General features: G+C 41.8%; 1 protein-coding gene across 50 annotated transcripts in view; it reads right to left on the reverse strand.

Moving 5' to 3' along the window:
* Positions 1 to 18,143, reverse strand: part of TTN (titin) — a 285,454-nt gene that overhangs the window by 195,459 nt on the left and 71,852 nt on the right. For 37 of the 50 annotated variants that reach the window (XM_083625017.1, XM_083625016.1, XM_083625012.1 and 34 more), the window contains 21 exons: positions 12,143 to 16,006; positions 10,965 to 11,243; positions 9,319 to 9,882; positions 8,340 to 8,621; positions 7,957 to 8,235; positions 6,198 to 6,476; positions 5,821 to 6,099; positions 5,401 to 5,688; positions 4,989 to 5,267; positions 4,592 to 4,873; positions 4,202 to 4,480; positions 3,838 to 4,116; positions 3,455 to 3,733; positions 3,020 to 3,307; positions 2,609 to 2,887; positions 2,119 to 2,400; positions 1,743 to 2,021; positions 1,337 to 1,615; positions 953 to 1,231; positions 528 to 815; positions 9 to 287 (listed from right to left, as the gene is read on the reverse strand). In XM_083625017.1, coding sequence (XP_083481143.1) covers positions 9 to 287; positions 528 to 815; positions 953 to 1,231; positions 1,337 to 1,615; positions 1,743 to 2,021; positions 2,119 to 2,400; positions 2,609 to 2,887; positions 3,020 to 3,307; positions 3,455 to 3,733; positions 3,838 to 4,116; positions 4,202 to 4,480; positions 4,592 to 4,873; positions 4,989 to 5,267; positions 5,401 to 5,688; positions 5,821 to 6,099; positions 6,198 to 6,476; positions 7,957 to 8,235; positions 8,340 to 8,621; positions 9,319 to 9,882; positions 10,965 to 11,243; positions 12,143 to 16,006 — 9,765 coding nt within the window. The remainder of the gene's footprint in view (positions 1 to 8; positions 288 to 527; positions 816 to 952; positions 1,232 to 1,336; positions 1,616 to 1,742; positions 2,022 to 2,118; positions 2,401 to 2,608; positions 2,888 to 3,019; positions 3,308 to 3,454; positions 3,734 to 3,837; positions 4,117 to 4,201; positions 4,481 to 4,591; positions 4,874 to 4,988; positions 5,268 to 5,400; positions 5,689 to 5,820; positions 6,100 to 6,197; positions 6,477 to 7,956; positions 8,236 to 8,339; positions 8,622 to 9,318; positions 9,883 to 10,964; positions 11,244 to 12,142; positions 16,007 to 18,143) is intronic. The other 13 variants (XM_083625041.1, XM_083625039.1, XM_083625038.1 and 10 more) reach the window with 1 other exon arrangement.

Here is an 18,143-nt window from a genome sequence, read left to right on the forward strand (position 1 = left end):
TAGCACACCTGTTATGCTCAGTGTGGTTGTACAAGAATCGCTGCCAACATCGTTGGAAACTTGGCAAGTATAGTTTCCACTTTTTGATACATCCACAGAATAAAGATTTAAGAAACCAGTTGACCCTTCAATCCCAAATAAACAGTTAGGTCCAGACACAAGTTCTAAATCTTCTTTAAACCACTTTATTTTAAAAGGCGGTGTTCCCTTTAAAGATGCCTTAAATTCCACTGTTGAATCAGGTATAGCTGATTGACTTTCTGGTTTTACCAAGAAGCTTGGTGGCTCTAAAGGTTTTAAGAAACAAAAGAAAACTAATTAGGTTCCGGAGCAAGAAATATGGCCTGGCAAGCCACAGCAAACCAATAAAGAGAAATAAAACATGTGTCAAAGTTAATAAGAGAAGAAAGGTTCCGTATAGATAACATTAAATGGGATCTACATTCAAAGATATTAAGATAATGATGTGAAGTTGAAAAAGATTTATATTTTAATACAGTGTATAGAAAGAAGATAGAAATCCAAACCTTTCACAGTTAAGACGGCGCTACATGAGTCACTTCCTGCAACATTTGTTACGCTGCAAGTATAATTTCCAGAATCTGTCAACTCTAGGTAATTAACCTCAAGCGATACAGTGTTCTCATGGCACAGATGCCTATATTTTGCACTCTCGGGTATCTCTTTTCCATCTTTAAACCATTTTGCAGTAATTGGGAGTGAGCCAGAGACTTTGCACTCCATATGAATAGACGATCCCAGAATTTTATCCATTTTTGGCAATTTTTTGGTAAACGAAGGAGGGATTGCTTGATCTGCCCAGAAGGGAGGGAAGAAGGCAAGTAGCATCAGATTCCTTGTTTTATTCTTTCTTCTTCATGAAAAATACACAGGCAATTAAAATGTTGATTGAAAAAGAACATGCTCCATTTTGACCAAACAAAATACAAACCTAGTACAGACAAAGTAGCCTCACAGGTGCTGCTTCCAAACTCATTTTCGACCTTAAAGGTGTATGTGCCGCTGTCCTCCTTCATAATGGATTCAATCCTGAACCTAGCCACATTATTGTCAAAGCTCATGGTGTAATATCTACTGGGCATGAGTTGTTTGCCATCTTTGGACCATTTTACTTGAAGTTCTGGTGTTCCAGCCACAGTGCATTCTAGAGTGACTGGGTCTTTCTCCGTAACTTTAATTGATTTAGCTTTTTCTATGATCTGAGCAGGTTCTGGAGTAAGAATAAAAACACAAATATATTGAAGTCTTCCGATGAGTAACCGGCAGAAGACTGGTGCTTACTGAGGAATCAAAATAGGAATCAAAACTCACAAACCTTGCACTAAAAGTAAAGCAAAACACTTCTCAACTCCTGACTCATTCTTTGCCTGACAGGTGTATCTCCCACTGTGACCGAGGTCAACATGTCTGATCTTCAGTCTCGCCACATTGTTTTCAAATGTAATGTGGAAGCTGTCATCGTTTTCGATGATTCTTTCGTCTTTTATCCAAGACACTGTTAAAGGCTGAGAACCAGCCACAGTGCATTGAAATACAGCAGAGCTCTTCAAAACAGCATGGACGTTTTCTAACTTCTTGATGAAGGATGGGGGTTCTGTGTTTATTAAAAATATAAAAAAGCCGGAATGAAACCTGGGTAAGGTTTAAAATTTGCTAAAGGAGGTGAGAGAACAAACGGAATGTTTCTTAGGCTTTTTCCCTGCTATGATTACTGAACTGACCTTTCAAACTGACTTTTGTGCTACAGGAACAGCTGCCCCCTTCATTTGAAATAATGCACTGGTATTCGCCAGCATCCTGAACATCACAGTTCATGATATGAAGGGCAAAAACAGATTGCTGATCAGTCATGGTGTATTTCTTGCTACTTCGGATCTCGTTGTTGTTCTTCAGCCAGGTCACTTCAAACGGAGGAGTCCCTGTGACTTCACATTCTAACACAGCATCGTAGGTTCTTACTACTTCCACAGGTTTTAGCTCCCTCACAAATGTGGGAGGTTCTAAAGTAGTAGAAGAAAACAAAGCAACCTCAGAAATAAGGGGAGGAACCCAACTGCATGGCTGAAGGAACTGGAAAAGGAATTCTTAGCAACTAACCTTTCACTCTCAGTTCAATGCTGCAACTCTCACTACCTGCGTCATTGCGGGCCTCGCAGATGTAAGTCCCGCTATCCTCCACTTTAGCATTGGAAACTTTAAAAGTCGCCATGTTGTCTACAAACGAGACTCCATATTTAGCATGGTCCAGCACTTCGTTCCCATCAAGGTACCAAAGGACATGGATTTCCGGTGTACCCGCTACCTGGCATTCAAAAGTGGTAGACTGTCCTTTTCTCAAAGCTACTACAGGGCTAGGCTTCTGAAGAAACCTAGGGGGCTCTAAAATAAAATTAAAAATAATTATTTAGAAAATAGTAATTGGCTTTAAAAAACACAAACCAACCAAAAAGACTAAGGTAGATTGCAATCCTATGCACATACTTACTGTAATCCCCATCTAACACAGTGGGACTTACACTCAAGTAGACGTGCATAGGATTGAGCTGCGCAAATCGCAACTGATAACCCGGGATGTAAAAGTGCAGACCTTTCACAAAAAGAGTTGTTTTGCAGGTTGTTGTCCCGACGTCATTGCTTAATTGGCAGATATAGTTCCCTGAATCAGACGTCTTGGCCGAAAAGAGTTCCAGCACGCTTGAAGTGTCATCTTTGTAAACTGAGCGAGAAGCTCCCGAAAGGAGTTCTTTGCTATCTTTGAACCACTTTATTTGTATGGGAGGCGTGCCGCTCACGAGAGCTTTGAGCTGGACTCTGGCAGCTGGTACCACATCTTGTGACTGTGGCTTTTCAACAAAGCATGGGGGTTCTACAAAGAGTGGGGAGAAAGACCAGGAAAAGAGGGAGGTCAATCATTTTGGAACGATAAACAAAAACCAGAATCAAAGCGACGTGGCAAATAAGCCTGCCACCTAGGAGAAAAAGTACAAGATGTCCAAACCTTTGACGGTTAAATGGGCACTGCACTGGTTGCTTCCAGCTTTATTTGTTGCCTCACAGGTATAAGATCCACTATCTGCACCTTCAAGCTGGTTGATCTCCAAGAATGCCATGTTATCATGGAAAGAATACTTGTGCTTTTCGCTAGCAGTTATCTCTTGGCCATCCTTGTACCACTGGATACTTATTGGGTGTGAACCAGACACTATACACTCAAGGTGAACAAAAGAGCCCTTAATGCTATCCATTTTCTTTAGCTTTTTGGTGAATTTAGGCGGTATGATCAGATCTACCCAAGACAAACCAAAAAGATATGTATTAGATTAGGTTGCCACTTTGCTTGTCTTTGGCATAAAAAGAAAATAAGAATTGCAGTTGCGGCCAGCACCCACCAACCGACCCACCCCCCAAGAGAAGAGGGATACACAATACGAACCTAAGACATTAATGCTAGCTTTACAGCTACTGCTTCCGACATCATTTGAAACCTCAAATGTGTATTCGCCGCTATCTTTCTTTTCTGTAGAAACAATCTTTAGCATAGAGACTGTATCGGTAACATTGATTTTATATTTGTGTCCCAATGTCAACTCCTTTCCATCTCTGAACCACTTGGCAGTAATATCTTTTGTTCCTGAAAATCTACACTGCAATGTGGCTGGGTCGCCTTCCGTGACATCAATTGAAACAGCTTTATCAGTGATGGTGGCTGCCTCTGTGATAAATACAGGAGCAAATATGAGTCTGGGTGACTTGAAGTGTAGATGTTAGCAAAACACGATGCTATAAATTAAGGAGGTGGGAGTAAGCTCTACAAACCTTTTACTGTTAGTAAAGCAGAACATCTTTGGATTCCAGCATCATTTTTAGCCTGGCAAAAATATTTCCCATCGTGCTTCACTTCTATGGCCCTGATCATAAGAGTGGCCACATTGTTCACAAAGGTCATTTTGGTGTTATCGTCTTCAACAATGTCATCATTATCTTTCAGCCAAGAGACTGTTATAGGCATGGAACCTTTAATAGTTGCTTGAAACACTATTGTGCCTCCTCTAAGTGAGCTAATGTTCTCAATCCTCTTCACAAATTGTGGGGGTTCTATTGAAAGAATAGATGCCTTGGTGAGTATTAGCCTCAACTAAACATCAAAATTAAATTATTATATTTTCCAGGCGGTACTGACCTTTCAGAGCCAACTCAGAGCTACAGACACAGCTTCCTACATCGTTTGTTACCCTGCACTGGTATTCTCCTGCATCTGAAGAGTCAAACTTGAAAACCTGGAGGCTAATCAAGGAATTCTCAATGCTTATTCTGTGCTTTCTACTGCTCCTCACAGGTTTGTTGTCCTTTAACCAATAGACCTCAAATGGAGGGGTACCTAAGACCTCACATTCCAGTATCACATCTGAGTCTTTTAACACTTCCCTTGGTTCAAATTCCTTGACAAAGTAAGGTGACTCTGTAGCATAAGGCAGAAAGAAAGAGTGGGGTGGTTAATTGGTTCTGGGACCTTTTAAAGGCTCGAAAGACTTGCTGAGAAAATTGAGTGCAGGGGTACTTTTGCACACACCTTTTACAACCACGACACTACTGCAGGTATCTTTCCCAGCATCATTTTTTGCCTCACATGTATATTCACCACAGTCTTCAAGAGTGACATCCAGGAGTCTGAGTACTGCTGTGGAGCCCACCAAAGTCATCTTGTGTTTGGCACTGTCTTTAATTTCCCTGTCATCCTTGAACCAAGAGATTTTAATTTCAGGCGTGCCTGTAACTTTACATTCTAATTGGGCGTATTCTCCTTTCTTAATCAACTGCGATGGCTCAAGTCTTTCCACGAAAGTAGCGGGTTCTGTGGAATTAAAGAATGTTATTAAGAAGAGTTGTAGAAAGAGGTTAAGGAAAAACAAGAGGCACCTCAAATCGCCACCCAAGCATATCATCATAAGAGAAAGAGTTGTGCAAACCTTGGACAAACAAGTTTGCACTGCATGAGGCTGAACCAGCCGCGTTGCTGACTTTGCAAGAATAGGTGCCTGAATCAGCAGGTTTCACAGCATAAAGCTCCAAGTAACTTGACAAAGCTTCCGTCATGATGTAACAAGCTCCGCCAGTTGTTAGCTCAGCATCACCCTTAAACCATTGTACAGAGAGTGGCGCTGTTCCCTTAAATGTACTCTTCAAACGCACTGTTGACCCGGGAGATATTTCTTGAGACTCTGGCTCCGTCACGAAGCTAGGTGGCTCTACACATTGTTTGAAAGAAAGAGTTGGAAAGAATCAGTAGTGCAACTTAATGTAGTGAGGAGTTTAAAAGGGGGTGGGGAAAGAACGGTTAAAAGAGATACTGAGAAGAGAATGCAAAAGAAGATGTCAAACCTTTTATTGTTAAAGTTCCATGGCTTTCCTTGCCCCCCGCAGAGTTAGTAGCTCTACAGGAATACACTCCTGCGTCATTGGTATCCAGGTGTTTGATGTCCAAAGACGCTGAACCTTCTTCGTAGCGTATTGCATACTTGGCGCTGGCAGTGATCTCTTTGTCATGCTTAAACCAAGACACTTTTATTGGAAGAGAACCTGATACTTTGCAGTCAAAGTGGCAGGAGCCACCAACCGCGCTATCGACGTTCCGCAGAGGTTTGGTAAAGAATGGAGGAAGGGTGCGATCTGTTCCAAGGCACAGCAAAGAAAAGAAAACCAATATATATATAAAAGAGTGTTTTAGGAGTGTCCCCTCCCACCTCCCGCCTTCTAATTGTTCTACCACCTAAATCGCAGTAGCGCTGCTGGATTACCAACCTAACACAGTAAATGAGGTGGTGCACGAACTGCGTCCAACATCGTTTGAAACTTCAAAGGTGATTTCGCCAGTATCGTGCAATTCGGCGGTGTAGAATTTCAACTGAGCAACATTGTTCTTGAAACTGATTCTATACTTTTTGTTAGAAGCCAGAGGCTTTCCGTCTTTGAACCATTTCGTTTTTAGCTCTGGGGTGCCTGCAACAGTGTATTCCAGAGTTGCTGGGTCCCCTGCCGTCACCTGAATGAATTCAGCTCTCTCAACAATGGTAGCAGGCTCTATAACAGAATTAAACAGTGGTCATTATAGACCTAATGCGAACAATATGCCTGTGTATAAGAAGAATTGTGCGATCTTAAAGTGCTCCTACACTGACCTTTAACTGCTAATTCTCCAAAACATGTTTGGCTTCCTGCATCATTCTCAGCCAGACATGTATATTTACCACCAGAACTAATCTGGACATCTGTGATTTGCAAAGTTGCAATGCCATTTTCAAAGGTCACTTTGACTTTGTTATCTTCTTTAATAATATCTTTCCCCTTCATCCAAGTGACAGAAATAGGAGCTGAGCCTCTCACAGCTGCCTGTAAGAAAACTTCATCCCCAGCGAGTGCAGTAACATCTTCGATTTTCTTAATGAAAGAGGGAGGTTCTAATTTGAAAAAGAAAGGAAGGAAGAAAAACCCTTATCTATCATTGCATCAGATGGTGCTTGGTGCTGCATTTAAGGCTTTTTAAAGAAAATAAATTGCCTTCTGGATACAATGGCAACGTCTTTTATGGATTTCTACCTCTGAATGTTAGGGGGAAATTTACCATTTCAATCTGGAGACAGAGGGACCATTATTTGTTGAGCAATAAGTAAATGTCTTACATTTGACAGCAGGCAAATTAATCCAGGTGAAGTAGAGGTGAGGAACCTGTGGCACTCTAGATATTGTACTCCAACTCCCACCCCATTAGCCAATGGTCAGGAATTATGGGGTCCAACAACATCTGGAGGGCTGCAGGTTCCCCATCATTGATGTAAACCAGGAGTGGAGAACCTTTGGTCCTCCAGATGTTGATGAACTACAAATTGGCCATGCTGGCTGGGGCTGATGGGAATTGTAGTTCAGCAACACTTGGAGGACCACAGGTTCCCCACTACTGGTGTAAATGAGGGGACTAGGAAGAGTAAAAGAGGAATTCTTTTACTGGGCACCAAAGCTTGCTTCTCAGAAGGATGTCAGGAGTAGAGATTTTGCCTTTTGGCTATGCTTTATGTTGGAAACCCCTTAATTTCATGACACTATACTTATCAAAGGAAAGGCCAACAGACCAACCATAGGCGTGCCTACTCAGAGGTAAGTCCCATTGAGTTCAGTGAGGCTTACTCTTAAGTAAGTGTGTGGGAATGCTAAGAGCATTTTTAACATATGAATTGCCTTTGGGCTCCTCTTTCATTACTTGGTGGAACTTTGAGTACTGATAATGTTGGGGATGGGAGATGAAAAGATGCATTAGCATTGCAAATTAGAATGCTGACTTGGGTAGGTTTTACATTTGTATCACAAGCTGACAGAAGCAATAAACTCTTTACATATCATGTGTAGGGATGGGCAAACCTATCAGTTCCTCTTTTTTAAAAGTCTTAAATTGAGTCCTCACATTTCCACATCAGTTTGCAGTTTTTAAAAGAAGTTCTCGTGAAAATTTATCAGCAGTTTAGTATGAATTTCTTCTACTACACGCATTTTAATGCTATTTTGCCCAATATTCACTATTTCCCAAAACTATTTTTCATTTTAGTGTTCATTTCCCAGTTGGAACACAAATAAGTGTGAATTTTAAAGGATGGCTGTGTTCTGGTCTGCATATTGTTTTGAAAGGCAAGGTCACCTTTAAAAGAGAACTGAATTGACTGTGTAAAACAGCCTCTTGCTTGGGAATTAATTTCAATGAAATCTGTTCTCTGCTTTTATTCCTGCATTCAAGAATATAAGAAAAGATTCCAAGATGTAACAAGACACAGAAAGAGAAGGAAAGGAAAGGAGACAACTAAAAAAGAAAAATTGGTTTCCACGAAAGAGTTATTTTCTCCTTTTACACTATGTTAAAAATAGGTTTTGTTTGTTCACTTGCTCACTAACCTTTCAGTATATACGTTGCACTGCAAACACATTTTCCAACTTCATTCGCTATGGAACATTCGTATTCACCAACATCTGCACTATTAAATGAAGAAATCTCCAGAGAGATAAGAGACTTTTGGGAAGTCAACCTGTATTTTTTACTACTGCGAATTTGTTTCCTGTCTTTAAACCAACTGATTTCAAACGGTCCAGTACCAGAAACCTCACAATGAAGAGTGGCATTCATTCCTCTCACTATGTCGCCCGGTTCAAGAGTTTTGATGAAAGTAGGAGGCTCTATAAAATCATCAAAGCATGAATAAAGAATTAGTGACCGATAGTACACTTGCAGCAGAACAGAGCACCTTGAAAAGAAAGCATCCCTGGGTTAAAGAACAAACCTTTGACAACAATCTCAGTACTACAGCTGTCACTGCCAGCATCATTAGCTGCTTCACACGAGTAACTTCCACTGTCATCAACTTTCACATTGGTAATATCTAGCACAGCCACGTTATTGGCAAAAGACATCCTCTGTGTGTCGCTCTCTCTAATTTCTTTGTTATTTTTGTACCATGTCACCTGGATCTCAGGAGACCCTTTGATTTTGCACTGAAGGTGCGCTGACTCTCCAGGAGTCAACAAGTAAGAGGGGTCCACTTTCTTCAGGAACGATGGTGGCTCTAGAAGAAAAGTTCAGAAAGAAAGAAGCCTGAAATATAACACCTTAAGAAGATCGATTTGGTAGGACAATTACAAAGACAAGCTATTGAGAAGCATGCAGATATCTATCCAGGACAAAACTCCAATTCCTGCCATTGCTCTTAATTCTGCTTTTTATCATGGTAACCAGAACTTCTCTAAAGAATCACCTAGGACGGAAAAATAAATAAATGACAGTTTTAGTCAACACTGGAATAAAGTTTGCACATTTAAGGAAATCAGACAATAAGCTTTAGTAAAGACACAAAGACGAGTGAAAAAGATTGTAGCTTTTCTTTTTACAAAGAAACACCACACCACACTTGGAGAAATGTGCTACGATTAGCTTTTCCCTTCTTAATGTTACCTCTCACTTCTTCATTATTTGGAACTAACAAATCGGTTCCGCGTGGGACCAAGTGGGACCAGGTTGCACTTAGGCCACCAGGCCCCACCCCTGCCTCAGCGTGGTGCAGGATAGCGTCCTGCATCATGTTGAGGGTGACCCAGCCATGCCATTTGCCAGGCGGCCAATCAGGGCGCTGTGGGGGCGTGGCCGGGGCCCACTTCAACCCTTCAACCCGCGGCGCGATTTTGGCAGCTCCTCTTTGAAGCACAACTACTATAAATAAGAGGACATAAACGGCACCAAGTTTAGCAGACCGACAATTTCCTTACCTCTGATTGTTACAGTGGCCGAAGAAGAGCTACTTCCAGCCTCATTTGCAGCAGTGCATGCATATGTTCCTGAATCTTTAAGTTTAGACAGAGGGATATCAAGTGATGCTATCTTGTCTTCAAAGCAAATCTTGTAATCTTTGCCTGGAGGTATTCGGGTTCCATCCTTGCTCCAGGATACTGTGACTTTCCTGTCTTCATCCACTTGGCATTCAAGATGTATCTTCTTATTGACTGCAGACTGAACAGACTGCAGTTCCTTGACAAATCGTGGTTTATCAATGACAGCTATTTCTGCCTGGCAGATGTCTGCTCCAAATTTGTTTGAGGCTTTGCAAGTATATACCCCCCTGTCATTTACTGTGAGGCGTGGAATCTCTAAACTGTGCTTATTCTCAGAAGCTGAAATCTTGCAATGTTCTGAGGAAGAAATGGCGGCACCATCCTTCTGCCACACTGTGTCGATTACGGGGGTGCCTGCCACTGTGCAGAGGAACCTGGCACTCTTACCCACAAAAGTAGTAATAGATTCGGGTCTGGTTAGAAAGGTTGGAGGAAACGCTTCTGCAAAAGAAAGGGGGGAAAGTTGACATGGATTTGGCCAATACAGCAACCTTTTCCCACACCCCAGCACCAAAGAAAGGAGACAGAAACGCTGTCTCCATATACACACATTAAATTGCCTAGAAATAATGTGCAGTAAAGATTCCCAAGACTCAATACATCCAGTAAATCATTAGGATGATCTAGCAGTTCTAAAAGCCACCTAGCAAGAGTTATTTGTTATCTAAAAGAGCAGTTTTAAAAGCCATCTAGCAAGAGTTATTTAGTCATGAAATTAGGTTTACATGTGAGGATTTGAAGTGCATGTCATGAATTAACCAGCAATACAGATTCCAGTAAGATGAAAGGTATAGGCAATTATTATAGTAATAAAAAGGCCTAGGGAGATCTTTTTAAAAGAGCGATGTCATTATGTATCCTTTATTCATTTCAAGATGGCTCCCACTACCCACTACGTCTGTAAGCATGGATCTCAAAGAGTAAATAAAATCAACTGCATCCCAGCAAGATCATGATCAGACGACTCAGTTAATACTATAATCTTTTTGAGAAGCTTAAGACATTTAAGAGTGAATGTTTACAGGTGAATATGACGGAATCAAAAAACATTTCAAATGCCTCTGGGCACAATCCATGCCATTGCTGCATTCTTCTCTCCTCCCGACCCCAGTGTGAAATGCTTTAAGTGTGGAAGTTCTTGCCTACAATCTCCTTCACCAACTGCAGTTCTTCCATCACTAGAGAGAGGTGCTTGTACCAAATGGTGCACATCTGAAATGAACTAGAGTATTCCCTTTATTATTCGTAAGTTTTCCTCCACGCTTAAAAGAGTTCGGAAATAATATACAATAATTACAAATCTGTTCTTTGACTCAGCTTCCGATGAAAATATATTTTTTGCTCCTGGATATGTACATTGAACCTGGGGGCCAAATACCTGGTATTTTCTTCTATTTCTATATGCACAGAAATGGAAATCCTTAGTCTGTTATTGGCCCTAGATGCATTTTACCACATACTAATGGTGAACACATTCAGTTACCTAACAAGGAAGCAGCACAGGGTTCATGTCTCGCACTTACCAGTTACCGTTAAGGTTGCTTTGCTGCTTACGCTGCCATACTTATTGGAAGCTTTGCAGCTGTATTCGCCACAGTCAACTACTTGCGGTCTCGGGATTTGAAGAGTGGATGTATAATTAGTGGTGTGTATGGTATACTTGTCGCCATCATAGATTTCCCGACCGGCTCTGTACCATTGAAACCGTACGTCTGGCGCCATCTCGATCTCGCAGGTGAACTTGGCAAGGTGGTTCACAGCAACTTCTTGGGATTCCAGCCTTCTCCTCAGTATGGGTCCAACTGAAGTTAAAAGTCAAAGAATAATGTGGTTACAACCATCCACGTTCATGTGGATATTGTAATACTAATAGCATGTATGGTGCTTATAAGTGTACATTCCAAAACACTGTTAATAAAGTGACCAACAGAAATGAGATGTGTGGTTTCATGAGCTATCCAAGGAAAGTGGCTGTAAAGAAAAATGGTTGTCAGAGGTGAAAGCAAACCGAAAGCAGTGCCCAGTCTACCAGAGGGCTACATACACTGCAGTGCATAATGGAACTCTGAAGATACTCTGATGTGCTACTTACTATTAAAGGCATGCAAACAACATGATATATGAAATTATACCAGGTTGTACCAGAACATTTTCAACATGAAATGTGTGACATTATGCTAGAATGGTGCAATGACTTCTACAACGTGCTGTGCAATCTCTTGGCACGTCTACTCAGAAGCAAGTCTCACTGTGCTCAGTGGGGCTTCCTCCCTAGTAAGCGTGTTCAGAATTGCATCTTTATTGTAGCAATGAAAAGGAAAAGTGAACCAAGTTGCTCTGTGGATATGGGGATGAAAGTGCTCCTAAGACATGCACTCTTTTAAAAAAATCTGAAATTACAAATAGTTTTATTTAACAATCATCATTCATGAAACAAAAGTTGATTTTGTTTCAGTACCAAAAAGTGCAAAATGCAAATAAAAGGTGTGAATAAGAAATATATTTAAAGAAATAAAAGTTCTAAAGAGGAAACAAAAAGTGGAGGATCTGTGATTAGTTTGGTGATGCACAGCTGAAGTTTATATACTTCTTATATCTGTATCCAAAATGCTACTAGAGATACAAATATGTATATGTGTGTTCTATTCAGTTAGCAAATGAGTGAAAATAGGAAAGCAATATTTTATCCCCATATTCCAACCTCTTTTTACAACTGTGAGTTTCGCTGTTGCTGTTGTTTTTCCACCTTCATTCAGAGCCTCACAGGTGTACTCTCCTTGATGCACTTCCTTGAATGCTTGGTTGATTACTAGTGTGTATGTGTCATGGTCTTGCAAGCACTTGAACTCATTTCCTGAAGATACCAGCTTATCCCCAAAATACCAATTCACCACTTTAACATTTTCTATAATGGAAGTAAGACTTACGCTGTCACCTTCTTCAACAACAGTGTCTATAAAACTTTGGCGCATGATGGGACAACCCCTGCTCACTAGACTGTCTTCTCGTTTGCTAGCCTTAACTACATGTGCCTCCTCTTCATTTTCCTCAAAAAGTTCTTCCTTTCTCTCTTTCACTTTTAGAGCATCTATTAACCTCTCAACTGGGGCTGCTGCTACTGGAATATCAAGCGTGAGTGTGGTTGTACCTACATCTTTAATGTGCTCACTTAGAGCAGTAGTTTGGACTTCTTGAATAGACACAAGTTGCTCCTCCTGTATTTCTGATTCAGTACCCAGGTAAGCATGTTGTAGCTCAGGTGAACCAATAATATTACTGACAGATTGTTGCTGAACAGGTGTCTCAGTTACAGTAGCAGACTGCATTAGTTTGGAAGGTGAACAAGAAGCAAGCAACTTGTCGTGTTTAGGTTCTGCTATGGCACTGGGTTCCTCTGCTGTCAGAACATGTTTCTCGTCATAAATAATGGAGTGAACAGCAGCTTGCAATTCGCTTTTGAAATCAGCTGTCTGAGAATATATTCCATCTAGAGAAAGAGTTATTTCTGCAGTATTGGAACTTTCCAAGATTATAAGGCAAGTGCATGTTGCATGTTGAGGTTCTTTGATCACTGTTACAGTCTTTAACTGAACGCTCTCAATATCATCGAAAGCATCCAATGGAAATAAGTGCTGTTCATTTGTCAGAGCTACTTTCAGGGCCCTTCTGATCTGAGCCTTCATATCTAAGCTACAACATACTGGAGTCTCAGCTGCAAGTTCTTCTTCTTTCCGAAGCACTTTGTTTTCCCATGTTTCAGGCACATCCATAAGAAGCCCCAGTTGCTTTTGGGCCTTTACGTTCTCAGCATCTGGCCTTGCGATCTTGTCCAAGTGCTCTTCCTTTAATGGCTGTTTTTCCTCCAGTAACAACGGGAGCCTGACTGACTGACCTTCTTGGATGCGGGCTGCAAATTCTTGCTCTGTGGCTTCCAAGAGATCGATGCTCTCTATCGGAACACCTTGCTCCTCAACGCAGGTGGATTCTGAAGGCAACCTGGGCTCAGACACCACCTCACAACTCATGGCCTGAACAGCCTCAAATGGCTCAGCATGTCCAACATCCAAGACCCTCTCTTCAGTCACATCAGATACCTGCATCACTGTTTGAAAGTCTTCCTTCCTCAGGGTAGCTTTCTGCTCTTTTCCTATTTCGGGGAGGATTTCCTCTTTGGGCAGAAGCATCTCCTCAGCCACAGTGGTCAGACACTTACGAAGCTGAGGCTCTGCTATAGCCACAGGGTATTCTCCGGCAATGCCACTCTGAAAGGCCTCTAAGGCCTCGGCAGCTATCTGGTTTTTTTCCTCAGATGCCACAGCACGTTTGAGCATTATTTCAGCTTTCTGCAAAGCATTTTGGGGTTCGGGTTCTTGTACAGCCATGATGCCTTCCTTAGGCAACACTTGCTCAGTTTGGCTCGTTTGGAGATGCAACACAGAAATGGGCTCCTGGGTGACCTGAATGCTAACTGCCTCTGCCAGAGGAGGAAACTGCTTAGCATCTTCACAAGAGGTGGAGACTTGTTCTTCTGTTACTAAGCAGTGTAGCAAACATGGGCTTTTCCTAGACAGCGCCTCATCTTCCAGGGGCACCTCAGAACTAAAATGCTCTTCTCTAGGAAGCGAGTCTTGTCCATGTACAACAGGCAAATGCAGTGGCTTTTCACCCTCTCTTTGGATTTCTGCTACCACCGTGCAGTCTAACCTGGGAAGGTCCTCAGTGTGTTCATCAAAGAGCTGCTGCTTTTCTTCAGCAACCAGAGCTGTTTGGACAAGCCAGTCCTGCTCCAGAGAGCCCTTCTGCTGCTCTGCAATGGTTGCATCAAAGGCGGACTCTTTGGGGAACATCTGTTCAGAGGCAATCGTAGCCACATGTAATACATTGGATGATTCTTGGGTATGACTAACTTCTGCAGGTGAATCAGCATAATCGATTGCCTCAGCATGAGCTTCACTTATTTTGCATTGTTCTGCTGCTACAGCAGACTGAAAAAAGCTGCCTCGTTCTTTAGCTGGTGTGATATTCTCCCACTTGTGTGTGTGGTCTGCCAAAGAACTTTCCTTGGACAATTCTTGGATGCCCTCAATTCTAGGAACACATACTGCATGTTTAGGCTCACTGGTTTCAATAACTTCCTCAGCTCCTGGGACTGAGAATACAACAGACTCACCGGGGCTTACCACATATTTCTCCTCAGACAGAATGGAGGCAAACTGAGATGTTTGCTCTATAGCTGACGTTGGCCTGACCATTTCTGGAAGCTTGGTTTGCAGCCCCTTTTCTTTGTCTTCTTGGTTTATTTCCTCCACAACAGGTAAATAGAGGTCAGAAACTTGGTGGCACCAGGAACCCGGCAATTCGACTACTGGTGGGCTTTGAATTGGTTCAGAGTGTTGCTCTAGGAAACCGGGGTGCTCCTTCACCTCACCTGTGGTAAAAGCTGAAGAAGCCACCTTTTCATTGGCCTGAGATGATGGATCTGCAATTTCTCCAACTTTGTGAGACTCAAGCAAGGCTACTTGCTGGGTCAGAAGGGCTTCCTGCTGTACAGTAGCTGTTGAATAGGAAGTCACCTGCAAAACATCTACCTCTTCACTATGTAGTGAATGCCTATCTTCAGTTCCAATTGTATACATCACATGCTGCCCATCATGCCTATCATCACCAGGCAGTTTAACGGCATATATCCGTGAGACGGTAGCCTCGTCACTTACAGTTTCTTTATATGACTTGGTGCGTGTTTTCTGTTTACTCTTCTGTTCCTTATATGGAGCCTCCCCAGGCACGTCTAAGAGAACAAGAAGTTCTGCACTGCTAGAGGCTTCACCTATGAGGTTGATTCCCTTACAGATGTATAAGCCACCATTGGCCCCCTGGCAGTTATTCACCATTAGTGACCCAGAACCATCTTGATTATGAATGATAGTGTATTGTGCACAGGAGAAAATCTGGTTGTTTCCCCTAAACCACTGAATCTCTGGAGGTGGGTACCCAGCCACTTTGTACTCAAACACAGCAGGAGCACCTTGTGCACACTGAACAGGGTCTAGCTTCCTAACAAAATATGGAGGTCGTGGACTTCCTGTCTTCTCTGCAGTGAATTCTGCCTCCAGTTCCCTTTCCTCTCCCTTAGGATTGACCTTCAGATAAGCAGAGCAGGCTGTCTCTCCATGGATATTACTAGCAATGCAAGTATATTCCCCTTCATGGTCAAATTTTGTGGAGAGAATAATGAGGCTATAGTTTTCATCATCAAACACAAACTTATAGTCTGCAGATGATGTCAGCTTAACACTATTGAAATACCATTGTATCTGTGGTTTTGGATCCCCAGTAACTACAACAGAAAGTCTAGCCAAATCTCCTAAACTTATTTCAACATTTGACACATGCTTGAGGAAGGTTGGGACATTGCTCTTCTCCCTTTTCACCTCTAAACTGCTAGAATAAACTGGATTTTCAGGCATGAGTTCAAGTGTTTTATCTCTATCACATAATTGTAGGCCGCTGGTGTAACTCTCAGTTCTTTCTTCCTCAGAAGACACAATAATAGAGCTAGAAATCTCTGTATGGGGAAAAAATTATTTACATTTTACTAAAGTGCTTTCTTGAAAAATTCATCTTGTATCTACCAGATACTATCACTCAATTATCATGTTAGGACAACACTTCGTAATGCTGCAAGATGATTAAAACATTCATATATTTTAAAATATACCTTGAATCAAAGGGTGGACATTATTTTAGGATTCAGTTTATACAGTGGTACCTCAGAAGTTGAACGTAATCCATTCCAGAAGGATATTCAACTTCCGAAACGTTCAATTTCCAAGGCACGGCGTCTGATTGGCTCTTGCAATCAGAAGAGCCAATCGGAAGCCACTTGTCTGTCACATCGGACGTTAGGCTTCCGAAAAACATTCGCAACCCAGTACACTTTTCAGGTTTGCGGCGTTTGGGAGTCGATTTGTTTGGGAACCAAGCCATTCAAGTACCAAGGTACCAATGTACTGACAATTTCCCATTTAATCAGTGCATGAATATTGGGGAATATCTGCATATAAACTGAAGGCATAATACATCTCAGATATATGGGTTGGTGTTTAATATGTATAGGCAGACTCAGATGTTCACTTTTCCATTAGTACTAAAAAAGCAAAATCACAGCTCCCATCATTCTAGAACATTAGCCATTGTGGCTGGGACTGATGGGAATTGAAATCTAGCAAAGTCTGGAGGGCCACAAGTTCCCCATCAAGGGCAGTCTTCCCTCTCCTGCTATTCTATAGGTGTTTTGGACTACAATTTCCATCTGCTCCAACCAGTATGGCTGTCGGTCAGGGATGATGGGAGCTGAGAGCCTCAGACATCTGGAGGATACCAGGCTGAGGAAAGTTGATCTAGGAGATACAAGAGTCTGCAATAAATGTTTGATGATTTAAATACTCCCTTAAAAAAAAAAATGGTACTGCAGATCCATGAGCTGAATGCTCATTATGGGGTGTTCCTGCTGACAGAAGGAAGAAAGGGAAAATTTTCCTGCTTCACCCTGCATCCCCCTGAAAATTTGCTCTGGCAAATTTGGGGAACCCTCCTGTGGCATGAGAATGCAAGGGGAAGGAGGAATCCACAAAAAAGATCTCTCACATTTTCTGTCAGCGGGATCCTCTATTGGAACAGAGAAACTTCTGCAGAAGAAAGGAACCCTTCTATTAATGGAAAAGGAAATCTCACTCCAAGTCATAAAGTCATAAAGAGAATATTAATTGGGATAGGGATTCAGTAACATATCACACAATAATAAATATTTAAACTTGTAATAATTTTTTACACTGGTATATAATCTTCTACGTATTTTTTGTGTGACTTAAATTACACTTAACACCTGGAGGTAGATTCAGCAATTATTCTTATTGGATTTGCTTTATGGGGCTGTTTTATATCTGAAAAAGGAATGTGGTCTGAGGTGTAGTATGGTAAGTGAAATAAAAGGTATTCACTGAAATGGTGCTATTGATTATACAGCACCAATCCGGGGGGTGGGGGGAGATGCTTAAGTCCCATTGAAATCAATGAACCATAAATCCCATTCATTTCAACTGAATTAAACAGTCAAGCACAACTATTGCACTCCACTTCATGCCATTCAGTAGAAAGATAGAATTATGGTGTTGGAAATAATAATAATTTATTTATACCCCGCCCATCTGGCTGGGTTTCCCCAGCCATTCTGGGCGGCTTCCAACAGAATATTAAAATACAATATTAGCCCTAAGGCAGGATGTTCTAGAGCTCAGCCAGCAAAAATTAGTTCCAAGTCAAAGACACAGACAACTATTTTATGCCAAGTCGGACCATCAACCATATGGTTCAGTATTGATAATGCCAGTGTTTCTTTCTCTGCCCAGAGGTATTTGATCATATAATGTATCCTAGGCAGTATAGCCTTCCTCTGGAAGGAAAACATTCATCTTCTTAATACTCAGAGGCCACGTGGTTCTCAGCTCTTGATCAGAAGACCTAAGGCTGCTTTGTGGTCCACAAATGGTCCTCATACACTGTGCCAGGCAGACAAGCAGTCAGGAAACAATTTGGCTTTCCCCACCAATTGGTTGCCATCCTTTCTTATGTGCATGAGCTTCTGTAAGTCCTCCAATGGGGGCATGGATCAGTTAGATATTGACTTCCTAATCCATGCCCTC

This window comes from Podarcis filfolensis (genome assembly GCF_964270895.1).
Source record: "Podarcis filfolensis genome assembly, chromosome: 1".
NCBI classification, from domain to species: Eukaryota; Metazoa; Chordata; class Lepidosauria; order Squamata; family Lacertidae; genus Podarcis; species Podarcis filfolensis.